Source organism: Physella acuta, unplaced genomic scaffold (assembly GCF_028476545.2).
Source record: "Physella acuta isolate Inbredline_101_S28 unplaced genomic scaffold, ASM2847654v3 ptg000033l, whole genome shotgun sequence".
Classification (NCBI taxonomy): Eukaryota; Metazoa; Mollusca; class Gastropoda; family Physidae; genus Physella; species Physella acuta.
In genome coordinates, this window is record NW_026731553.1 from 1 (window position 1) to 27,018 (window position 27,018).

Below are 27,018 nucleotides of genomic sequence, written 5' to 3' on the forward strand. Positions count from 1 at the left end.
TATTATAATGAAACAATTATAATTTTTAAATATACAATATTAACTGAAACTCTTTTTTATCTTTTGAAAAATAAAATTAAGTTATTTATTTTCAAGAAAAGTAATAAAACTTAATAATATATTTTATGATAAGCATTTAAAAAATAATGTTTTAATGATTTGTGAATTGTCCTCAGAGGTGGCATGATACAGACCCACGAACAGTATGACTTTGTTCATCAGGCTTTGGCAGCATATGAAAGAGAGCTGGGTGAACCATCAGTCCAGTCTATCACAGCCCTCACCACAGAAAGTGTCACCACACCATAATGCAAACTTCCATAGTGCTCATTCATAGAGATACCACATCTTTATTGATGGCTAGATTTATTAGTGCAAAGGTTTTAAGGAATGAATTCAATTTCAGAGATAGTCTCCTGATAGGCCTATAAACAACTATGTAATACAATGTAAAATATAGATCCTTGATAGATCTATAAACTGATCAGCTATGAATATGTAAAATATAATTAGATTAATGTTAAAAAGAAATAGGGCAGCTTTATTCCATTACAATTTGTGATGTGTTTGTGGCTAGCTCTAAGAAAGTAAAAGAGAAAAAAAAGGTTAGCTTCAGTTTTTTAATTGTTTGTTTAGAGTTGCTTACAGTGTTTCTTCCAGACTTTTTTCTCCGGGGGGGGGGGGGGGGGGGGGGGGTCACTTGAAATTTTCGGGGGGGGGGCGTTAGACTTTCTTCGGGAGGGCGGACACTGTTAAAAGTATATATTTTCTATATAAATTATATAAATTTCGGTTGGGGGGGGGGAGGCGGTAAAAATTTTTCGGGGTGGCTTCGCCCCCCGAAGAGATGCCTGGAAGAAACTCTGGTTGCTTAGCAGTTAGTGTTAGTTGTTAGCTTTAACTAACTGCAGTAAGCATAGATTCTTATTCTGGTTTAAGCTTCAAGAGCTAGTAGCCACCAAGATAAGAAGCACAACACTTGGGATGAAGCAATAGTTACATTACTTATCAAAACTGTTATCTGTTAATTTTTTTCTACTTAACAAAATGTTCTCTTTCATACTTACAAACTGGAAATGTTTGTTTGAGATAATTTTCTTTATCAGAATTTTATTAATTAATTTTTTTTTAAATTGTTGTCTTACGAATATTTAATGAAAATCAGGCTACGTTACAAATAACTAGAAATGAAAATAATTTATATTTTCTAGACTTATTTGTTGTGATATTTTTGTTTTATTCAACATGAAATCTTATCTGCCCTTCCTATCCAAATTTATTTTAATGGAGGCTTATAACCTAATAAGACAAAATTCCACAGAATATAGTCAATAACAAATAAAATCAACTATAGTTTAATGTCAACAAAAATAAACTCTATGTGCCTTGCCTGGTATTATTCATCATGATCCATCTTTTCATGCATAGGCATACATCAGCCTACTTGATTTATCTGGATCTAGATCTATCCTCATTTACATTATTCAGGGCTTTTCTAGGTTGTTACATCTCAAATTTCTGTGATTTTTTTATTTGAATAACATATAAGATAAAAAAAGGATTTATGATTTGGGTGAAGTGGTTTGTTTAAAGATGGCAGTTGCACAAAGGATAAGGCAACTCTTGAGTTAAAATAACCAGTGTTAATTGTTTTGATTGTGTCAGTTAGTTAGCATTAAATTTAAACATTTTTTTTCTCTAATGTAATTATCAGTTTTAAATGTCAAACTTGTAATTTATTATGTTGTCTCCCTTAGTTAATCTTGCCTCTGTGTAAATAGACCACATAACCTGTACATACACAAGTGAACCCATGTTCCAGATTTTTTTCTGTAATAGTCCAATTAATGATAAATATTGTAGGCCTATGTGAAAAATGAAGTGTTTTCTATTGTTGGATGAACTAGATTACATGCAGTTCTACTAACACCTCAGAAATTATAAAAATGTTAAGATTTTAGTTTCTGTTATTTTAAGCATATAGATAGTTCTTTAAAACATATTTTTAACACAAGGTAAATAAAAATCTGAAATAATTTTTTTTTATTTGTGAAATGGAAGTTATTTGAATTCATATTTCTAATGCCTTCTCATCTATGAACTTACTCATCTTATTTTTTAGCAATTGTTTGATTGTAAATGTTCAGAATTTATTCCAATTCTTAAATTAACACTTATGAGTCTTGAATCGTAAGTTAATTACAATCTGTTTATTATTAACAGATGTAAAAGTTAGTCTTCTTTAAATTAAATGATCAATAATTTAGAGGTTGTTTTTTTTTAAATACTAATAAACAAGCTCAAAAAATATTTTTATACATTTTAATAAAAGATATGTGTAAGCAAAAAAAATTTATACAAGTTTTAAAAACTCTGAAAAATGTCAACTGTTATGTATTTTAACTAATTTCTCCAGTTAAATAGATTTGTCTGAAAATATTTGTTTCTTTAAGATCACACAGTGAGATCAATAATGTTTCTTGCTTCATATTTCCTTTAATACTAATGAGGAGAATGAATTTCCATAGACTACGTAATGGCAACTTGGAGCATGTACACTGTTGTGTAATTTTTACATTTCCTTTTTTTTTTTTAAACAGCTTTAAAAAAAACACAACTATTTCATATTATTATTTATAAAAGTGTTTTACATTGACTAAGTGATAAACAGAAAATATGGATGGCTTTACTGACTGGCCTTACATTTTGTTTTACTTACAGGGTATTGTTTTGGTTGTGATCTAGTCTCCTGATTCATCACAGGACTTTTATAGTTGAAACCATGTGCTACAAAATTATGCAGTTTTTGTCATGTGTATGCGAAAAATTACTAAATTCATTTTTCGTAAGTTGTGTGTAATATTTTAATGTATGTGATAAAGGATATCTTAATTCCTTATTATATTTAGCCGATATTTATCCACTTTTAAAAAGTTGATAATCAATTGAGATTGCATCATCTGAGACATTCAATAATGTCAGTTTTTGTTCACCGTAAAATTTCACTTATTCAGCATATCACACTGTAAACAATAAATACAGTTCTGAAACTAAAGATTAAAATCCATAGAATAACAACAGAACAGTTTTAGATGAAAACATTTTATAATACTACTGCTTAAATGTATAACTAACAGTAACATCATTATATTGAGTGTTTGCAGATAGATTTTCTTCACATTTGTAACCCAATAGTGGCATTGGGTTACATAATTAGCTGAACTAAATAATAAAGCAACAATTTAAAAAAAAACAAAAAAAAAGGTTGTCCTGTCTGGGGCAGCTATTCATAAAATTGTATTCTTTTATTTATGTTGTAGATTAACCTCAATACCTGAAGTAAAAATGGCTCGGTAACATATGTGATTATTAAATACTTTGAAATCAAAAACATCTAGCTTTAAAACATTTAATCTAACTTTTTTACTGTATATAAATGGGTCTCAATCATATACAAGCTGGGTTTTTGTTGTTTTTCTTAAAGAAAATGTAAGTTTTTACTTTAAAGTGTACAATGTTATTATTTTATACAACAACTTGTGACACCATGTATATTTTCCAGGAACAGCAGCTAGTTTTAACCTTATTTTAGTTTGTATGATGAGCCTTTACATGAAAATGATTTTATCATGTAATTTATTTTACAACTGTACATAAAAAAAAACATTTTTGCCTAGTCTAGAATTCATCACAAACTCTAAACTGCTTAAAGAAAAGTCCTCGACACTTATGTACTTTTTGCACTTTTTAAAAATAACAAAGTGCTCAAACTTTGAGCTGAATGAACTTTTTAGTTGTTGTCACTGTGTTGGATATCTGTCTCTTGTAAAGTGTTGTTTATAAAAAATATTTCTTATTGCCCTACTTTTTTAACCAACTCAGCAATATTTAAAATAAAAACAGACTATATGAAGTACTGTTTTACAGAACAATTCAATGATGGCTCATGACTTTCAATTTTCAGAATTCCAAGTTTTCTAAACATGTATTGCCTGGATAGATTTGTTGTAAGAATGTAAAGCTTCTCAATCTTTTAGTTCAATATTTTCTGTATTGTAAAAATGTGACTTCATTTACAGTTCTGTCACTCAAAAGATAAATATTGTTCAAATGTAACATTACCTTTCATATTTATATATACAAATGTATGTACAACAAAGCAGTTGAGATTTAGAAGACCTAGTTTTATTTATAAAGTGTAACTATAGGGTGTTTTATTATTTATTTTTATGCTAAAGGGAGATTAAAATGAAAAATATCTAACTAACCGTTTTAAAATTGAGTACTGATCACAAAAAGAATTAAATATGCTAATGGTGCATTAATTAGAAAACATTTTAGGTTGTGGCCTATTTAAACTGGATTGTTTTTTCTTATCATTTATCTAGTCCTATTTAAAGTTCGTAGTGTGAGATTAATGGTAACAAACTATGCATCAGCTCCCTTACTCCACTAGGTAATAAAATGGTTAAACAAGAAACTGTTTTCAGATTACCAGCTTGTGTGTTAAGTTAGACAATACTTAGCTTGCCTAACTCCATCTGCTCTGCATATAAAATGTGGTTTTTGGCTAGTTAACAAAGTATATTGTAATTTAGTATGTTCCATCACTGTATATAATGTAACCATTTTCCCACTGTGATAGTCAAGCTGTCTAGTAAGAAATGCAGAAGACCAACTCCTAGCACTCTCGACAATACTTGAAATATTGACAGTGTCTGACATTCTCTCTGCAATTCTTACAAGACAAATTACTGAAAATGAGTAGACAATAAAAAAAATAAAGTACTTTTATTCTGTTTTGTTTTTTATTGCACCAGTTTTGTCTGTATTTTGCATTACATACAGACATTAAAATGCCAACATAAAAAATTAGCTGTCAGTTTGCCAAATTTTTTTACATTTTGTTTAAGAATAAAAAATACACCAATTTTAATTGTTACAAATCACTTAAACAGATATGTAAAATGCCCTTCAGCATATTCATATATTTTATTACCATTCACACTATTTAAATGACACCCATACCTAAACATTAAGATCTAAGTTACAGATCAAAATGACAGTTTAGGGCACTCAAATATCTGTCCACACCCATACCTAAACATAAAGATCTGAGTTACAAATCAAAATGACAGTTTAGAGTACTGAAATATCTGTCCACACCCATACCTAAACATTAAGATCTGAGTTACAGATCAAAATGACAGTTTACAGCACTCAAATATCTGTCCACACCCATACCTAAACATTAAGATCTGAGTTACAGATCAAAATGACAGTTTAGAGTTCTCAGATGCCCCACACCCTGACTTGCTTCCACTGTTTGTCTTGTCTTCTGAAACATTATCTGCCAGCTCCGGGGGTAAATGAAACTTCTGAAATTATATCACACATTAAAAAAAATGTTCTTTTATAACAGAGAATTTGTAACTGTAAATTACATTACCAGTACTTAAGTTAGACATCTACTGATCGGTATAAGTATATTTTTTTAGACAATTATTAATAGAATGTTTTTATAATATGTTGTCAATGGGAAGGCTATATCAAACCTCAATTGTAAACTTCTTCCTCCTTAATTTAAAAGCAAGATCTGTTGTGGTTGGTTGAGCAGGAATTAGTGAGTTCAGATGAGGTAATTGTACCACATGAAGGAAGCCTAAAATGACATTAGTCCTAATCAATTTATAATTAATATCTGCCTTTTCAGACACAAATATGTAAAATTATGTTTTTAAAAAAGAACAAATTAATTTTTAATGTAATATTTAAGTGTATGATTTAAAATTAATTACCATGATATTCTTTGAATAAAGGATTTTTTTCATTCGGTGACCCAGCAAAGCTTTCCAGTTTTATGACTGTATCACACATTCTCTCTACTCTCTTAATAAAAGCTTTATCCTAACAACATCAAAATGTATACAATTATAAGTAATGCTATGTAGATTTACACTAGACATTAACAAGCATCTGGTAAAATTAGTAATATACACATAAAATTAACTGGTATATGTATAAGATTGAACTGCTTAAAAAGGGAAATAAAAAATAATTACATGGAAAAGAGTAGTAGGAAGAGTTATCATAGCTACAGCAAAAGCTGACCTCAAGATGCCTCTCAAGCCAATCAAGAACAAGGACAGAGAAGGATCAAACCCGTCCTTGTCAGACCTTTTGCCACCAGACTCACCCCACAGTGGGGATCCAAGGGAATGAATACCTGTTTTTAGAAACATAAATTTAGATTCAAATTTGTAATATGTGATGAATTTAAAAACCTGAATACAAATATTTCCCACCTCAAATTAAACAACACTAATTTGAATGTAAAATAAATATCAATGATGTTTGCTTCACCAAAAGTCATTTTTGAAATGTTGAACCTTTGGAGTTTTTTTTTATTTTATAAAACAAGTTTCTAAACCATTGGCTTAACAGAAAGTTTAGAACTATTCGAATTTTTTTTTAAAATGAACAACCTATTCGTAGAATTCTGCGCTTTTCAACTTGTTGAGTAGTGCTGAACATGCCTCTTTCAATCCTGGACTTGATGTGTTGTAGTAGTTGATGGTATTTGAGATTCATACAAGGAATGGAAGGTCTGTCAAAAATATTGACTATTTCTATGAATCCATACATTTTTCTACAATACCTAAATTCAATTTATGAATATGAGGGTCTTGGCTAAAAAATACCATTTTTAACAACATTAAAATAAACCAATAAACCAAAATAAACCAATTATTTGATAGTAAAGTCATTACATTGACAATGGATTAACATCCAATAAATAATGTTCAAAGGAAATATCTGCAGCCTTGATCTTTTCATCATTCATTGATTTAGTAAGATCATAGTAATGACCAAATCTGATGTTAGAGGTAGGGGCACTCTGGAGAGAAAAAAATAAATTACTGTATTCTTTTCTGGTTACACATCTATTGTAAAATATGATATACAGACTAAATGCCATTTACATGTAAGATAAAACTAACATTTATTGATGTCAAATATTTGCTAGAAATAATACTTTTTTATTTGAAATATCTTAGAATTAGTAATTTAAAAAAAGCTTTTCTCAAGGCTAATTAAATAAATGAAGGAAAAAACAAAATCTGTAAAAAAAAAAAGTAAAGTTTAAGGTTAAACAAATTAGGTTCATTCATAAAAGGATACAATTTATGTACAGTACCTGAACCTTGGGTTTGCTTTGATATCGCCAGGCTATCTTTAGTTTTTCATCACTAGTGGTCTAAAAGTGGTAAGAAATAGATAGATGTATTAGGACGAGAGTACAGATAATGTAGAAAATGTATGGCAGAAATAATTCACAAAGGTGTTTTTGCATTTTAAGGTTTTTCCATATCTTCATTGTTTTTTTATACATTAAGAAGTCTATTGAAAAAAATGCTTCTTTGATACAATAAAACTCACTTCAGCAGCTGAAGCATCTTTCTGTGGTGACTGCTGAGTGGATGGGGACTGTGAACTGTTTACTGTTGTGTGACCTGTATCATCCAAAGGTGCCGGTAATTCCTGTAAACAAACATTACATAGCTTTAACAACAGATTACTTGTGTGGCACAACACTACCTCATTAACCGTTTGATATATTAACCTAGTATGAATTACCTTTATATACTTGTGTTAGCAGGGGTAAGCTGAAGTTTGGACTTTAGTTCATACAAATGCTGACTATTTTATGGGGTCAGGTTATTATTATTACTATTGTTTAACTAAAGGGATGAATTAAGAAATAATCTACTTTAGAATGAGTACACAATGTAATTTTATTGCTCAAAGAGAAAAAGGTTTGTTTCAGTTTCATAGAGCTGTACATTTATATACTAAAACTGAGGATAAATAGTTTTGAAGAGAAAAATAATTTACTTTCACTAAGTGCTGGGGTACTTCATTAGCACTTGATAAAAATATGGACTGATCTGTCATCACACCTTCAGCAACAAAGTACTTGAGCATTATTCTTGCATAACTCCCATATTTATCTTCCTCTGTTGTTTAGAGATATTTTAAAAGTTTAGGAAAGGTAACAAATAAGTTGATTCAAATTTCATTTTATAGATTATTTCTTTACTACTTTCAGAAATTTAAAAAAAAAGGATTTTGAAAAACTAAACTTAAATATAACTCAGTCAATCTTTCAACTATGTACAGTAAATCTTAAAAAGTCACTACTTTAATAAATGTTTGTAAAATAACTTCTGATTTTGTGAATACCACTCCAGCAAAATTAAGGACTGATTTTTTTCCCTTGAATCACTAACTTGCAACATCAGATATATATCAAAGAATTCAAAACAGGTAGAATCAAACAATTACAAATTTTAGGCCTAAAATTTTAGCTAAAAATCCAAAGTAAAAGCATAATACCTATTAAAAGAACTGTTCCAACTGCCAATCCACCACCTGAAACGGAAGTTTGGCATTAAACCATTAGTCAATAGGCTCTAAATTATAATTAAAATTGAGTATAATAAAATTGTGATGCCAGAGTGTTGCTATGCAATCAAAAATCAATATCATCTTGATAAAATTCAGAACTGACACAGTGTATAATAAATAGTACTGACTAACTTTATTCCTTTTTAGAGCCTACATTTTTTACATTTTTACATTAATTTTCAATTTAAATTTACATTATACAAACACGGCTGAATCAAAGAATTTGATTCAGACTTCAAAGGTTGTGGTATAACTTTCGGTGACATCTTCGCATCTTTAAGCTACACGTAGATCTAGTTAAAAAAAAATTTTTTTTTTATACAGCTGGCTGTCTTGCATGCCTGATATGTGAACTTTAAAAAAAAATGACCAAACTTTTAAAAAAAATGACCAGAAGTAGGTCTGTTTTTCAATTGGCTAGAAGAAGGGGGGGGGGGGGGGGGGAAAGAGAGAGAGAAGTGAAGACACCGACCATCTCGTGTACGCGTGTTCATTCTATGACGTGTTCTATAGGCCTGCTGAACTCACGGTAACCCCGCGACCATGATGTGATTTTTCATCCACAGGATAGTAAAACGTAAGCAAGCAATCACGTGAGTGACGATGTTTGGAGATTTTTTTTTTAAAATCACATACGTCATGTTTTCAAGATGAAAAAAAATGTAATGTAAAAAAAAAAAAAAGACACTAATACCATGTATGAACCTCAGCTGCCACACTGTTGACTCAATATAATGTGAATTGAGTGTAAAATGTATTTGTATTTATAAGCTATCAGAACTATTACTATCATATTATTTTAAGCATATTTATTATTTAAAATTAGAATTTGAAATAAAAATATTTATTATGGTTATATGATTTATGCAGGTGTTCATTATTTCATAAAATGGTATGAATAACGTAGAGTAGAATTTAATAAATAATAAAATAACTAGATCTAGTTTTATTATCAACCAGTTGCTTTTTGTTATTTTCCGGTGAGTAAATAACCTAAGCTGACGCAATTACCATGGCGGGAATTAAAAGCTCGTGTACACAAGTCCACGACGTCATGTTAAGCCGGTCGAGGGGGAAGAACGAGGTTTCGACGTTCATTTTCCATTCTAGATTAATTTTCAAATTCTCTCTTTTCTCGTCAACCGAGTAAGCTAGATATTTAAATGTGGTGTCAAATGTTCTCTTTTAAAAATCCATTATTTAACCTAGTAATTAAGTATTGGATGTAGGTAAGATGAGAGACAAAAATGTCACATGACCGGGAGTTTTTGCACCTTTCTTGCAATTTGAATTAACTGCCTCCTGCCTCACCATTGACATTTCGCAATTTACCAACACTGTCCAACAGTAGTCCAACACTCACTACTGCACTAATCTCAGTGACTTTGACTTTTAAACTTTTTTATAAAAAATACAAAATAATATTACTAGATTCTAGATCTAGAATCTAGATCTATGTAGTAGTAGTCTGTAGTAGGGACTTTGAGAAAATTTTCAAAATGATTTACCTAGGTTAAGAAGCATATCATCTTAAAGAGCTACATCAGATTAAGACAAAACAGTTTACTTTTTCAAAATTGGACATTCCGTTTTAAAGTTATGATTTTTTTACTGAATTAAAAGTTACTATAGGATTTGGTGGTAAATTTCGCGGGCAAATTTTGTGTGTTCTTCATATAAACCAATGCCAAATCTCTATTACATGGAAATTTGTATTCAAATTTTCAGAGTTTCAAGATTAATATGTTATGAGGCAATTAAACTTAACATATTTGTAAAAATATGAAAGGGATGACAAAATGTGTGCCTTGAGGTGATGCAACCCCCCTAATTTTGTAAAGTGACTTTTTTCAAGTTTATCATTATTCTAAATCTAACAGGTTATCAATATCAATATTATGCCACAATCTGAATGTGTTAAGAGTCACTTTAAGGGACCTCATAACCTGGAGCTTTGTAATGTAATTTTAGACTCATTTCTCTCCAACCGGTAAAGGTTCGGATATCGCCAAACATAAATCTAGACAAAAATAAATAGACAGCTAAATTAGTTAAAAAAGAATGACTCCATTAATGGTATTAATAAAAACATATTTTAATATAAATTACATAGTAATTTACATAGTAATTTATGACCACAACACTAACAAAATAACAAATCGCCTTGAACAACATCAGTTAATAACTAATAAGTAATGTACTGTCAATAGAGGCGCTAACATTGTCATCCTACTCCTCTTTTATTTGCAATCCAATAGGCTACTCCAAGTGAATCTACACTTTACTGCTGACTTTTTTCTTTAACTTAAAAAAATTATACTTCTAAAACAGATCTCCCCCCTTTAACATTCCACTTATGTTTAATCCTCGCCCCCTCCATTCTACAAAAAAGGAGATAAAATTTCCTGTCTCTAGCATCCTATCCTGAAGTTATTCTGGCATGAAGATGACTTACAACAAGTTGTAGCATTATAATTTAGTTGTTCTCTTATTGCAAAACCTATGCTGCTGTCTTCTGTGCATTTTTCTTGTTACTGGCAAAATTGTAGAGCGCAAAGCCATCAGAATTCTGTCCTTCTGTGAACTAACAAGAAGCTCCAAGTCCTGAAGAGATTTGGAAGGCCACTCCATTTGAATTACTGAAATAACAAGAAATAAAAGCTTTGAATGCATTCTTTTTTCTTATTATATGATACTATAAAGTAATTTGTTAACTTGTACACTCAAGTTTCTATATTGTTCCAAGAAAACGAAATGCTAATTCAGTTTTGGTCCAACACTAAAGATTTTGAAAAAAAAATATTGTCTTTTTAATAAAATATAATGATTGAACATTGTTAAAATATAAATATCAGTTGCAGATGCCTTGAATTAGTTGAGATTTCAATAGATACATAATAGGTATCATTGTTCTTAACCAAATCGGCCATTATCGAAAACAGGTAACTATCGCCATTTGCCGATCGTCGGCTTAAATTTTAAGACCATGTTCACTTCGTGAGGCATTATCTAATTCATGCGAGGGTTAAATTTACAAAATAAAGACTTTATAAGAAACTTAAAACAAAAATCTAGGTGTATCTTTAAAAAAAAAAATGACTATCTCGTTTAGATATTAAATAAATTAAATATTTATACATACCTGTCCGAGAAGTGTGAATTACTCGAAGATACGTCGATGGTGAAGAGAAAAAGTTTTAATCAATAGAAAGGTGGATTATTCCTAGGTCGATATTCATGACGATTTGAGTGAAGTGAATGATTTTTAAATGAGAATCTGGCTTTATACAGTGAGCTATGTTTTGCCTGACGGAAACCAGAATCAAGTTTGATACGGCGGCGGTAGCGCAGTTTCCGGCCCGAGATTTGACGGATATCGTAGTCCCTATCTGTAGTAGATCTACTTTTTTAACACAGATTTAAATCTAGTGCTTACCAATGACATTATCAAGTGATGGTATCCCACTTGATATTAGTAACTGATTATTATATAACGAGGGTCTAGTTCCCAGAATCTGCCCTATCTTTATTTTAGCTCTTTTGTGAAAGCTAGACGGTGCTTGTGTAGCATATGACATTTTTTTTGTTTTCATCCAGGGTGCCAGATGCCAGATATATTTTCATAGATTCTGTCAAAAGTGTTCAGACAGAGACATAAAAGCCCACATTTAAATAAAAATTAGGCCGATCGAAATTCTGAATTTTAGAAATTGAAAGCAAATATAAATATATATTTATATAGCTAATGCATCAGAAACTTGAGCATATATATATTAATATAAATATTTTTTTAACTGAATAATAACTCTAATATTTCTACTTAGACTTTTTTGAGTAAACCAAATATTTTAGTGAACATTTTTAGAAAAATGATCTGGCATTCCTAGGCCAATGTTATCTAGGATTCAGTGTAGACTCAAGTGAATGTTTTAAGTCGGAAGCCTATCCCAGTTATTAGTCAAGCTCTGAATCTATCGGTAGCCTACTAGACTCTAGATCTAGTACTATAGTACTATACTAACTATTGCGGTATAAAGTAAACTAGATCTAATATAATCTAGATATCTAATACAATATTACCAATGTTCTGACTTGCACTAAAAGTTGTACTTAAAAGTACTTCAACATTCAACATAATAAAAAAATAATTATTAAATTTATTCTTTAGGCCCTAATAATAATATAGTAATATAAATATAAAGTTTAATTGGGCCTCTTAATATTAGTATATTAATAATTTTAGTTTAGTTTAATAACTAATACTAATTAATAGCGAGACTCACTAACTTAAAAGCGTCCTTGGTTGCTAACCAGAACATGGCTACCACACCTTGGCCTACGATTGGGCAATTTTTTCTGCTTTGTTCGAGAGACCACCTTAACATTAATTTTAAAAATAATTATCACGCGAAAAATGGCGTTTTTTTCGCGTATTTTAAGCAATCTAATGATGACAAAGCTATTTTTGTAGCTAGGCCAATGCTGCTGCCGAGAAAATCGGACAAATCGGCTTTTCCCTACCCCCTGCATGTTTAACTCTGTTTTTTGCATGCTTTTATTGTGTTTATGTTAACATGTTATACATCATTCTGTTCGTAATTGAATAACCTTTTTAACTGTATAAGTTTGATTTCTGTATTATTTCAGACGTTGAAGAAATCGCCGATTTAATCGCATTTTTTACCCCCCGCGGCGACGTGCCGATTAGGGGGAGGCTTTTTCACCTTTTTAAAAGATGGGTGTTACTTAGAGTCTATAGACTCTTTGAGTTTTCGTACTACAACAGTGAAACTTGGTAGAAGAATAGATTAAATGTTCACGTATAACGCTCAAGGTTCTTGGGGAAAATATGTTAAATACTTTTGGAGATATCGAACGGCAAAGTTGAACTAAGTTATTTGGGCTATTAATGAACCGATTTTTAATTTGAACCTTGAGCTGTATTCCTGAAATCTCGACGTTTATTAATATGTATGATATGTCATATTAGGCCCTATAATAAGGACGTCTATAGACTTTGAAGTGGACCGAAAATCAAAACATGACGCGCCGACCGCTGTCCGACTGAACCGCTCGGCTGTGCTTCGAATCGCTGTGTTTTAAATATGACGCGCTACAATTTTTTTTATAGACGTATCGAGTTTACGTACTACAACAATCAAATTTGGCAGACGAACAGATTAAATGTAGACGTACAACGCTCAAGGTTCGTGGTCAAAATAAGTTAAATACTTCGGGAGATATCGGACCGCAAAGTTGAACTAAGTTTCCCGGTCTATTATTTGACCTATTTTACATTTGAACCTTGAGCTGTATTCCTGAAATCCCGCTGATTATTTTAATGTATGACATGTATTATAACACCTCATAATAAAGCCGTCCATACATTTTAAGACGGAACGAAAATAAAAATTAACGCGTCGGCCGCCGTCCGACTGAATCGTGATCTACACATCGTGTAGCACAGCCGAGTGTGTGGTCACGTGACGCTAGGCGGTTGATCCGATTGGATGAGACTATAAACAATTTCTAAAGATAGATACGTGTTTCCCGTGTTTGACTCGTCGGGTATTGCTATTTTATATTTAAGTAGACAGGCATGTTTCATAACTTTGTTTTAAACCATTGAAACGGCAAAAAAAAAAAAGTCGTAATAGTATTTACTAATCGTCAAAATTAATCTTCTTTAGAAATTAATCCGGATAGCTGCGACCCGACCAAACAATGCTGACGTGATTCGCGTAACGTTTCATTATTGTGTACATTACTTTTTCGTAAAAATGGCTTTAAAAAATAAATTAAATTTAACCCCGGGCTCTTTTTTTTTTCGGTTGACTAAAAATTTTTAAAACCCTTAACAACGTGAAGGCTACTAGCTTGCCAAATCGACCAAAATGGGATGGGGTGGGTATGGGGAGTCACTGACCATCCTACACGGTATGTAACTATTGTAACACCGTATGTAACATCCATAGCCTCACCCCGCCCCCTCTACTCCGTGACGCGACAAGCCGAGTGACGGCGCCTTTGATGTTGTATAACACCCGTACGGTACCCGAGCGGCTCGCGGTGGTTTCATACCCCACCTCCCTCCCCCTTCACTTTGTGGAGTTGATGTTACTAACCCTCGGGCATAGATCAGGAAATCTTCCCAGACTTTTGTCTCTAAAATTACATAATATTCGTCTGACACGTTCATCGGGTTGGCCGACTAGCCTATCTAGCCTCGTGTTTACGTAAAACGGCAATAAAATTCGTTGGTCAGAAAACCTGGTTAACCATGTCTGATTTCACTAAATCTAGGCAAATGCTGATGGTGATAAACGCCTCCGGAAACTTAAAAAATGCCTAGCATCTACTACACACAGTCAAGCACTCAAACATGTGCTTTTTTCCCAATGTAATAGGCCTATGGTAGGCCTACAAAATACACAAGCTTACAACTAGCATAAACATTGAGCATATATAAATCTATGTTATAGACCTATAACTTACACTACCTTGTACAAGCTATAAAAAAAAACAATTTTCCTCCAATGTTTATGTTATTAAAATTGTAAAAATGAGCAATTTTTTTGTGTTTAAAAATATTACAAAATTATCATAAAGCACACTGATTCTGATAGGACACATTTGTAACTAGGCTAATTCTATAGAAGAAAGTTGTATCAATGGTATGACATTTAAAGTAACAAGAAATATAAATATAATAAGATATGCCTATATTTTTGGAATAGAGTAGGCCTGTAGGATTGCACATAGATTACATAACATATTTTTAGAAGTTACATCATCACAAATATACTATTATTTATAGCATCCTTCTCTTTGTATTAAAACTGTATTAGTTATCTTTTCTTTAAGTAGGCTATTCACTTAAGTTAACTGACAATGAGCAAAAGAGATTTTAAAATAAACACATGGTAAATTATGAGCAAAAGGTGCGAATTACATAACCTGACCTTTATAGTTTTGTAATAATGTTCGACTATTTTAAATATCACCATTAGCTTCAGCATATACAAATGTCATATTATGGTTTAAAACAGTGTTTAATTTAAAGAATGACTTCTTATCACACGGATTATCAGATGTTGTAAAAAAAAAATTGAAGGGGGGTATTACATAATCCATGAAATAAGTCTGTTATGTAATCAAAAAACATTTTTTAAAATAGCATCATTGGATTCGGCATACAAAAATCTACAAAATATCATAAAATGACATCAATTGGTGAAGTCTGCTTGCTTTTATACCACTTTTAGTGAAAAACTCTTAAAAATTTGGTCCATACCCTCCCAGTATTTTTCCTCTTTCAGGGTCTACCCCGATTGTCTGAAAAAACTGCTGTTTTTTAATGACAAAAAGATTCATAACTTTTTTGTTTATGGTCAGATTTTGAAAATTCAAACTGATCTGTAATCAGATTGACAGCCCCTATCCAAATATGTAACTATTATATTGTTTTACTGAAATTAAATTTTTGCATTGGCCTAGCTAATTTTTGGCAGATTTTTTTTTTTTTTTTTTGCTTCCGACATTGAAAGGTCAAACGTAAACATGGGTACAGTTTGAGTAGCTCAAAAACTTTAAATAATGGTCTCTAAGGTGTCAAAACTGCATGCCTAGGTCGAGTATTATTAGATTGATCATTTAGTGAAAAAAAATTGTAAATATTATGTTCGCCTTTTAAGAAATCGGCATCGCAAAAAGGTCACTGAAAGCACGTTATTTTTTATTGTGACGTCATCGCTATTGTTACGGAAGCTGTACAGTAGTATCCTCTCGCTGCTTATATAATTGTGTTTTCTTTTCACTTGACACTCTTTTTCAGCTTATTTTGCTAGCGTAATTAGACTAATTAAGCCTAATTATGTATATTTCACCTGACTTTTGGATTATACTATGACTCTAAAAACCCTAAAACCACAACGATCTGTTATTTTTATTTTTTTTTGTTGATCCCTGGAATTAGATCTAGATCTAGTAGTGAGCGTTGGTCTTTGTGTGCTTACTTAGGCTAATGACTTAGGCCTAATAATTTGTTTTCAAATTTGTTATAGCTTAATTAATTTGTCTTAATTCTTATTGATTTCATAAATTTTAATTAGGCTAATTATAATATTATTTTCACTGGTCTTCGTTGATACATTTATTAGGCTTAATAATGTTAATATTATTACGATTTTAGAGGCCTGATAGATAAATTAAATGATTTTAGCGTTGGGTCTAAGTTTACATTACTAATTAGTACTTAGTAAACCAAGTACGCATGGACTAGGACATGTGTGCTGTGCCCGCGTGTGGCGGGCGATGCCTCTCTCGCTGACAAACCAGCGCGAGCGAGCGAGTCGTTTGACACACGTGGTCTGTGTCGATGTTTGGAATGCATAGGCATAGGCCTAATTCTCGCTCTCGGGTGATTCATTTTTATGCGCTGACATTTGAAAAATCAAATAGACACACATATTAATTAAATACATTTAATTTGAACTTTATATTAATCTAGACCTATAATACTAATTAGGGCCTATAACTTGGGATAACAAAGTACTTGGACTAGATTTAGCGCATGCGCACACTGTGCTGTGAGTTTTCTCTCGCTGGTTGACAAAAGAACGCAGGCGGGCTAGCGATGTTTGTAATTTGCATATATCTTCGCTCACAGGCGATCATTTTAATGCGATTGGCCTCTTTTTATTTTATAGGCCTAATTAATTGTATTTGATAGGCTAACTTTTCTGGTTGACAAAACTAAGCGAGCGAGATGTCTGTCACGCGCACTGCCCGTGACGCTGTTTAGAATGTATTTCTCGCTAACTTGATGAATTTGAATGCTATTGCAGTGTTTTTTTAAAATAAATCAAATACTTACAAATCTTTACATTTTAAACTGAGCATAGACAAAACTTTGTAAATAACACACCTGTCCCAAGTGAAGTGAGAGAAGAGGGTTAGATTAATTTTACAATGACATCGCTATATTTTATGAATTGCCCTAATTAAGCATTGCTAAAACACTTACACTAGTTAATAAAACATGCATGGGATTGAATATCTTTAAAAAGATTAGATCTATACTATATATTCTTGAACATGTTGTTCATTAATTTGAATTTAGTTTTCCTTTTTAAACACCCTTCCATTTTAAAAAAAAATTAAATAAAAATATTTTAAAATTCTAGATCTAGATCTAATTCCATTATGTGATTTTTTATTCTGACGAAGACAGTGTCCATACGAATAGAAATGTGGTAATAAAATCAAATGTACTGTGCATATTCTGCTAAAATCAAATCAGCTGCAAGGTCAACCCTGCAGAGTTCGTCTCTTCAGAAAAGTAATGGCGATCTGGTTGTCACGGATTATTTGGCTTGCAATGCTTGGAGTGGCCAATTAATAAAAATCAGTAATTAACCTCCAAATGAGTTTATTTTCAACAAATTAAGTATTTGATTGATTAGAGATTGATCTCTAGTTTCCATTGGTAATGTTTAAATCGAAAAATAACGAAATTTAAAATTAGTGAGTATCTCTACTAATTAACTAGACTACCTGGTTTAACTGTTTAACTATCCTAAACCTAAAGCCTAAAAATTAAAATACTAAAAATATTAAAATATCCTTGGATAACGGTTTTGTGGGGGGTGGGGGTCAAACAAACGGTGGATCCATAAAAATGTTATCACTTTTGTTTGACAATATTTATCTTTCCCCTTCCCACTACACATTGTCACGAAAATCCAGACCACACATTTAAATAAGAGGTCACACCTCAGACATGTTTTTGTCATTTAAAAACACAGATTTTTGCTGAGCAGCCACACCTTTAAGCATAATAGATTTTAAAAATGTGATTATAAATAATACTTGTGTTATTTTTTTTATTCATGTGTAGTCAGATTATGTTTGACAAAAGATTTCAATAGCATAGGCCTATAATTATAATATTTAAATAATTTTTAAATAAAATATGTTAGTCAAGCCCAATGGTGATAGCAATTCTTCTAGGTATTATTAGGTGTCAAACCAATCTTACGAGCAATAAAATTTGTAATGTAGCTTTTCAAGTAGCTTTTGTTTTATTTTTATGTTTCTTGATTTAAAAAGTAAGCTCCTAAAATTAATTAACTTATTAATTTAGCTCATTGACATTATTTGTTTTTTTTTTAAATTAATTTGAATACATTTTTGCAGAACAGTGGATTCATCATGAATAGGTGTTTATTTTTCTTGTGCCTTCTTGTGATAATGGGTGAAGCATATTCAAGAAAAAAACGAGCCCAAGATCAGTGTGTATGCAGCAACACAGAAAGCTGCAAACATCCAAAAAAAGATCTGGGAATCAATCAAGAGGTACTTTCAAGTAACTACTGCAAATGTTTGAACAAATATTCAGCTGTTTGATACATAATTATATATAGTAACATTTTTGTAATTAGTCAGAGATCTTGTCTTCCCCTGCTTTTTATTTTCAGCACCCCACAGTTTTAAAGCAACTTTTATTTTCTTCTTTTCACTATGGTAGTTCCCAACATCAGCAAATTCTGAATTATAGAATGATTTAACAAAACTTTTGGAAGGTTTAGGGTTTCAATTTATTTTACACAGCCCATAGGGCCTAGACCAATGAAATTTATTAAGAAAAAACATTTCTAATAGGCTAAGAAAATTTTAAACAAATTTAATTCGTAAATTATTTTATTTTATTTTTAAAAGATTTATGGATTTACCTATGAATCAACCAAAGTTGAGTTATGGAGTTGGGATACATTAACAACATTGATAGTGCCATCCTCTTTCAATCCGAGCAACAGATCACATTACAATACTAAATGTGTTGCACATGATAAGGGGAGAAAATTTGGTTTTACAGGTAGGTTATCAGAGTTTTGAAAAATAGTGATAAAACAATAATAAGATAATAACAGGTACAATGGACGTTTGTCCAAACAACCTTTATGTCTTTTCATTTGGATTTGTGGCATTTAGACAGGACGTGTCCTCACTGTCATGCTAAGTCCAAAATTATGTTACTGTTTGTCCTTTTTTTCTAGTCTTTTACCACACTCTTCTGTGTTGTCAAAACGTCCATTGTACCTGTTATTGTCTTGAATAGACAAAATGGGGTGTGACATGCCCGTTTTATCACTATTTGCATAAATCTCACTGCAGCTACTATTTTTATTCACAGTTTTGGAAATAAATTTATATTTGACAGAAACTTATCATTTATAATATAATTTCAGCTTGTCTCTTGTCTTATTAACTGTACTTGTTTTTCAGTGGATTTTAATCTGTCTGGTTCAATTAATAGTACTTCAACTGATGCAATCAGTTGGAGTTCACTTGCTTTTAAAAAATGGGAAGAATGGAATGCTGAAGTAATGGTAGTAAATCTTCTGCCATACTTCCATTCTGATAACTCAAGCACAAAGGAGGATCATATGGTTTTAGTTCAAATCCTACATAATTTAAAAAGTCAAATGATTCAAGCTCAAAACATCACAATAACGGTAAAAATATTTATTTTATATGATTCTGTAAAAATATTTATTTTATACAGTTAGCCTACGTTAAAAATATTTATTTTATACAATTATGGTTAAAATATTTATTTTTACTGGGAAATTTATTTGCATGAATAGATTTCATCTTATAAGGGTGTATGGCATTCATTGCTATTTTGTTAGTTTATTGTTGTGCATTTATTAATTTCTTTTATTACTATTTAATATTATTAAATGAATATTTTTTATTAGTTTCTCTTATTTCCCTAGCTGGCATGTATATTACCATGGAAACCCCCTTGTACTGAAGATGATGAGACCTGCTACTTTACTTCTCATGCAGCGGATGTTTGTGACGTTATTATCCTAAACCCTGATAGTTTTACAGATCTTGATGGCGCCAAATGCAGGGCACGAGCTACAATTCCATTTTCTAAACTCTTTTATAGTGAGTTCTCTTCTGTGGTGACATTCTTTTGGAATATAGATATAAAAGTTAATAAGCTGTCTGCTTCAAGAATGATGACAATGAAAAACACAAATATTTATATATGCTTCATTGAATATTTTTTAAAAACAGTCTTAAAAAATGCATTTCTTAAAATTGAATGTTTTATCCTCATTCTTAGAAAATTAAGATACATTGATAGACATGTTTTTAACAATGTTTACCATATTTAATATTTTCATTCATTCAGGCATAAGTGATTATAACTCACACCATGTTGCCAACAACAGAATAATCTTAGGGGTTCCATGGCATGGATATGACTATAAATGTTCTGAAGCTCCAGTAAGTTTTTTTTTTTAATGTATGCAATGATAATTTTTTTTTTAAATTAATGTTTTGTTTCACTACTACAAAGAGTACTTTTTATTCCTCAGAAAAATGACATATGCACCCCTGTATTAGGTGAAACATGCCTTCTCAGTGAAAGAGAGCGCTTGACCTATGGTGATATAGTATCCAACTTTTCAGCCCACTATGCCAAACATGATTTTAGTGAGATGTACATGGCCCCATATTTCACATACAATGTAAGTTTAAATCTCAGCTCATTTTTTTCTTTTCTCATATTTAAAAAAAATTTGGTTTGTGTAAGAAACAGCAAAGTTATACTTTCATATACAGAAGTTGTTTTTTTTAAATTCCTGCTGTTATTGTCATTAGTGTCAGTGATTGAAGGTTAGGTTCCTGGTTCTTGTCGAGTTAGTAATAATGGCAAAAGTATAGCTTCAGCTACGTCCTACCAATGTTTTACTAGGTACTGATTATTTTTAGAATATTATAGGTTGCGGTTGTGCTTCTCACACAATCTCTTCTTAAGGAGTCATCCATTTATGATGTCTGCAAAATTTTAGGATTTTATCACAATTTCTATCAAGCTGTTTGCCTGTTAGAAATAGTGATAAAAATCTTCCTCAATTTAACTTCTTTAAGGTTTAACATTTTTATATTTTTTAAATTTAAATCTGTATTGTGCACATATATAGGCCGGTGCAGAATATCACCAGGTTTGGTTTGAAGATGACCGCAGTCTGGTTGCAAAGTACAGGCTTGTCAAAGAATTCCAACTGAGAGGTAATCCTTGCACTAAATGAGTTATTTTCTAAGTGGGAGGCACAGCTTTCTAATATTATAAAAAAAAATAGTAAAGTGACATTCATTAAAGTCTACACACGTAGATCCTACATAAAAGAAAGGAAATCTTAAATTGTACAAATGTAACATTTGTCTAATTCATTAAGTAAAAAAAAAAGAAGTAAAATTCATTCATTTGCCGTTCACTTGGTGCACAATTCTTTTTTCTACGAAGTTCTATACTATTTTTAAAAGTTTAAGAAATTAAAAATCATGTCTATGCCCAGAGTTGCCTTCACCTGTAGTGTTAAATATGTATATTCAAGAAAATTTAGGGGAGATCACTCCGTTATTTATTCTACTTTTATTGCTAATTTTGCATTGTATCAGTTTAATTAACTGGAAATTAATACTTTTCCTCTGAATGTTCAGGTATAGCCCTTATGTATGGGGATGATTTGTCACCTCATACATCAATCAACATATTAAACAATGACCTGTTCATGTGGTCTTGGCTGTCACATGAATTACTTCTACATAAAAGTCAACAATCATCTAATGGTATCCAGTGTGCAGGTTTGTTTTTAAATATTGGAAAAAAAAACTCATATTTTAATAACATTTATACTGAAGTAATCTTAATTTACACATTAAATAGGAATTAACTACATTGAAATATTTTTGAAAGTTTCGTCCATTTGGTATTCATAATAAACCTCAGGTTAGTGGCCCAGTATTTATTTTGGATGCAAAAATATGAATTCTTAGGATGTAAGGATCTTAACCTTATCTCTAATTATTTTAAAAGTGTCTTAAACCTTTGTGTAATGTCAAGAGTATAAATTAATCATTTTGCAATTACAAGGGTTTATATCAATCTAAATGTAATTTCAAGGGCCTTTGAAGGGAAATATTTCAGTCTATATATCATTGCAAGGGTATATTTCACACTTCATGTTAAGAAAATACAATTTTTTATTTCAAGAGTATGTATATGAATCTGTATGAAGTATCAAGATGTAAGAATGTTTAGTAAAAAAAAACATACTCATCATTTTTCAGAGACTGTAGCTGGTGCAGCTGTTGGTTGTCTTCTCTTGGGGACTTTGTTAGGAGTTACTTTCACTTGCCTGGCATTGAGGAATAAAGTTAGAAAACCCAAAGCACCATTTTCTCGAGATCGAAATGGGGCAGTGGAAGAGTTTGTTGATGAAGATCCCAACTTATAAATTTTAGTGTCTACATCTTTAGCTACTTAACTCTTTACAGTCCTATGTTCCTGCTATAGCCCGTAAATTTTCTTTAGTGGCACAGTCCGATGCATCCATATTTGCCTAAACTATGTACAATACATTTATATCAATGTAATAATAAAAGTCTTAAGTGGTTACAAGATTTTAAAAATAATGGCAGGAGCAGGAAATAATAACATTTATTTATAAATATATTTATTCCTAGTAGCTTCATTAGGCTATTTAACCTCACTAAAAAAAATTCAAACATTTTCCAGTATAATACCTTTTGTTTTATGTTTTTAACTTCCGTGGATATTTTAAAATAGTTTCATTTTAAAAATGTGTCGTCTTTTCGCCGGCCATATGGGAAGTAAAACTGTATATTCTCTGGACTGTAAAGGGTTAAATTTTTATCTGTTCAGGAATATTTTTGGACTTGGAAGCAAAAATGAGTAAGTTGTATTATATTCTGTATATACAAACATTCCAAAAATGGCTTTTTTAATTCAAATATTAGATTACAATATTGTATTTTGTAAATTACTCAAAAAAAATTATTTTGGAATAAGTTAACATTGATTATTTAAAATAATAGTGAAGTTGACATCTTTATACTGTATCTTGACTCAACTATGAATTTCTTTTTTTGTAACACACTTAAAACCTTTTTGAGAGAATTTGCTAAATATGTCATTCTTTATTATTTTTAAAGCTAAACTATATACAGTAGTAAGGGGTAAACTAACCAACAACCATAATTTATATACCATGTTTAAAAAATGTAATCTTGGTAGTAAAATGACCATCGATTTCCTTTTCCTAGACATTCTATGGTAAAATAATTATTTAATTATTTTGACCTATGATTATGATAAAATTCTTGCATTTGAACTTTAAAAAAAAATGTTTTTTTAAAAGATTTTGATGTCTTATTCATTTTGTGATTGTTAAAAAGAATTTCAGAAGTCACAAGTGAAAAAGTTAGGTTTTGATTAAAAAATTTTATTTGAATAACTTTAAAGGGTGACTGGAAAGATGTGCAATGGGAAACTACACACAAAAAAGTGTGAGAGCTCATTTTTGTTTTCTTAATTCGATCATTTGTAGACATACATTGTAGTATAATAAAAAAACTTTTCACAAAATATGACACACTTAAGTGTATTAGTATAATTAGTTTGTATTTGCACAGTTTTCCATTTGCACGTTTTTCTGGGAACCACTTAAAGATCTATATTTAGCAAAAAATTTATAATTTTTTTCCTGGACTGTGACATTTTTTATTTATTCTGTTGAAGTTTTAAAAAGTGGTCTATATCCGGTTTTGTCTTAAAAACCAACAACTCCAACCTATAATTTGAGGACAGTAAACCAAAAGTTTGTTGTAACAATCCAGGGGATGGTGTGTTGGATGGTTGGGCTCTAATAAAATTACCTGGCCCACACTAGAGAAAGAAAAGGTGGCTGGGCACTGTGCTGACCACACTACCCCTTCATATGCTTAAGTCACAGAAACTGGTGAACTTTAATTCCTCTGGCACATGGATCAAGCCAGTAAAGCTTTTTTTTTTAACTTGCATTTATTGTAAAATTCCAGTGCTGGCAATAGTTTTTTACTATTCTCGCTTTCATTATTCCTTAGTGGCCCCTGGGGAGCTAAGGGCTGCAGCCACACCTCTCCAGCCGACTCAGTTTTAGGCTGCTCTCTTTATATGTGCCCATGTAAGTCAATCAGCCCTTACCTCATCTTCTACTGTTCTCCGTGATTTCTAGGCTGGCCTACTTTCCTCTTCCCCTGGGGATTCCAGTCTAGCGCTTTCTTGGCAATATTATCCTCATCCCTTCTCAGGGTAGGCCCAATCCATCCCCATTTGTGGGCTTTAATGTCCTTAGACTATTACCATGCTTATAATAACAACAAACTTATCTGACATCACAATTATACCAATATTTTATAATAGCATACAGATTGTTAATCCATTTTATTGTATATCTCTATGCATTTGCATAAGTTATTAGTTACGTTTTTTTGTTATAGCTTATAAGAAAAATATTATTAACTCATTATTAATATTTTTTATTGTATCCTAGATGTAGAGATTTTTTTTGTAGCTTTTGGTAAATGTAGTTATGTATTAATCAAATGGATTTCTAATTATTTTCATCTCTGCAAATTGGTAAAAAAAAATTTTTTTAGCCGTGAACTCAATTGAAAGAATACTTTTTTTTGTCAATTACTGTATGTTTAGTTTGTTGAAAAACAAAACCAATGCTTTATCCGACTGTAGAGATATAAATCAGTGCGAACACCAGCTTCTATATTTGATTATGATTATTTATTCCAAGCATGCATTAAGTCACAGCAATTACCCTAAATTATTTGTACATAGTTTTGTTATCATTGATGCTTGTTAAAGGTTGTTTTTACATTCCTTTGTACTATTTTGTACTGATCTATTTGAATTTACCAGTACATATCATATTATCAACACAAAAATAAAACAGGTTATACTTTTATAAACTCTTCTACAGGATTTTTTACTGCTTCTAATACAATGTGTCTGCTCACACTTTTTTCATCTAAATGTGATCAATATATTATTGTTTATTTTCTTGCTGTTATTTGTTAAATTGTTATAGTTTCTTACCTTTATATTTAAATAGTTATAATATGCTGGAACAAATATTAGTTTTTGCTGTTGAGATATTAAAATGTTTAATCTTTCACAACAAAACAAATTTAAATTGAATGTTATATTTTAAAATACTTTCCACCCTAATAACCAACCCATTATTACAAAAAGCAATTGTAAAATATATTGCTAAAGGTGTGTGTGTGTGTATATATATATGTATGTGTGTGTGTGTATATATATATATATATATATATATATATATATATATATATATATATATATATACTGATATTCATTTGTGCCTTTATATTATTATTTTTTTGCAAAGTTGAGTGAATTTTTTTTTTTTTTAATTTACTTTATTGATAAATATTTTTGACCAATGTTTTCTTGTCAATGAACATTTAAAGGTTGTTTTTTTTTTTTTGGTGGATACTATTGGTTTTGTTAAACTTAAAAGGAATTCTTTTTATTAAAGAAAAAATATTTGAACATTAAGGGACTAATGTTTGTCAACTAAAGTAAGTTTTTAGCATTCATGTCATCTTATATTGTCAATAGTTTTTGCATTGGCTTGAAAGATTTATAAATATAATGTATTTAAACAGAAAAAGCTTCAAAAAACAATTAAGACCTAATAATTTTCCCAAACTTATTTTTTTTTACTACCAGTTTGCATAAAATAAGTGTTTTAAAAAAATAAATAAAACAGATTAATTCATTTTTAAGAAATATACATAGCTTGAAATCCAAATATTAATGTCCAATGAAATATTAATAAAAATATTTTTTGAGCCTCAAAACACAAACACCGAGAGGAGAGAAAAATTATTTTTGTGTGTTGGGAATATAAATCTTACCAGGGAGAAAGAAAGAAGTAAACACAGTATCAATTCCAAAAAACAATGAGCTGAATATATTTTCTTGTATTCATCTTAGCAGTAATCTCTGATTGGAAATGGGTTTTTTTTTTGCTTTGTTATAGATTAACTAGATCTGCTTTGTATTACCTTGTGTGGCTTGAGATTACACATAACATTTTACTTTGTTACATTTACTTCTTATGACAATTATTTTCATTATAGAAACCAACCTGTTTTGTGTGTATACAATCATATCTGTCTGCTACCAATACTGACAATGTAAATCTTTTACAATTTTTTTTATCCTATTATCTCTGTTAATCTAGCTCAATTAATTTCTATGTGTCTATGTCTAAATCATAGTTACGGAAAGCTAAGTATTTTTCTGTTAGTTGTTAGATAATATATTCTAAAGCTTAGTGATCCTTGATGGAAGCGCCATCTATGTGGTCATCTTACCTGCTGGTTTCTAAGTTTTTAACAATATATTTTTATGACAGTATATTTTGTCTCAATCTTTTCAGTTTGTAACATAAGTATTGAAATGTCAGTGCTTACCTTTCTCACAGTAAAATTTTTATATGCTTTTTTTTCCTAAAGGCTCAGAAATATTGCTTGATATATTTACAAAAAAATATAGAATCACTATTTGAGGATGTTTTCTGAATGTATTTTGTTTGGGTGTACTTTTTATGTTAGCATAAGCAGATGTTTTTTAGGATA

The 27,018-nt window shown here is 30.7% G+C and overlaps 2 protein-coding genes across 4 annotated transcripts; one reads left to right on the plus strand and one right to left on the minus strand.

Moving 5' to 3' along the window:
• Window positions 1-4,794: 4,794 nt before the first annotated feature.
• Window positions 4,795-12,073, minus strand: LOC131942076 (elongator complex protein 4). Of its 2 annotated transcripts, XM_059301795.1 has the most exons (12): window positions 11,906-12,073; window positions 8,398-8,433; window positions 7,897-8,018; window positions 7,441-7,542; window positions 7,199-7,258; window positions 6,771-6,898; window positions 6,486-6,607; window positions 6,063-6,226; window positions 5,799-5,907; window positions 5,556-5,662; window positions 5,245-5,378; window positions 4,795-5,028 (listed from the first exon to the last, which is right to left on the minus strand). In XM_059301795.1, the coding sequence occupies exons 1-11, from the start codon at window positions 12,060-12,062 to the stop codon at window positions 5,271-5,273; spliced, it is 1,215 nt and encodes a 404-aa protein (XP_059157778.1). In that variant the 5' UTR covers window positions 12,063-12,073; the 3' UTR covers window positions 4,795-5,028; window positions 5,245-5,270. The 2 variants fall into 2 exon arrangements, with proteins under 2 accessions (XP_059157778.1, XP_059157770.1); XM_059301787.1 differs by having other exon boundaries at window positions 4,795-5,378.
• Window positions 12,074-12,367: 294 nt separating this feature from the next.
• On the plus strand, window positions 12,368-23,700 carry LOC131942063 (di-N-acetylchitobiase). Of its 2 annotated transcripts, none has more exons than XM_059301769.1 (10): window positions 12,368-12,498; window positions 18,667-18,825; window positions 19,189-19,345; window positions 19,756-19,985; window positions 20,250-20,427; window positions 20,678-20,772; window positions 20,865-21,017; window positions 21,474-21,561; window positions 21,994-22,137; window positions 22,624-23,700. In XM_059301769.1, exons 2-10 carry the CDS (start codon window positions 18,682-18,684, stop codon window positions 22,788-22,790), a joined length of 1,356 nt encoding a protein of 451 aa, XP_059157752.1. In that variant the 5' UTR covers window positions 12,368-12,498; window positions 18,667-18,681; the 3' UTR covers window positions 22,791-23,700. The 2 variants fall into 2 exon arrangements, with proteins under 2 accessions (XP_059157752.1, XP_059157760.1); XM_059301777.1 differs by having other exon boundaries at window positions 12,369-12,446.
• Window positions 23,701-27,018: the final 3,318 nt, after the last annotated feature.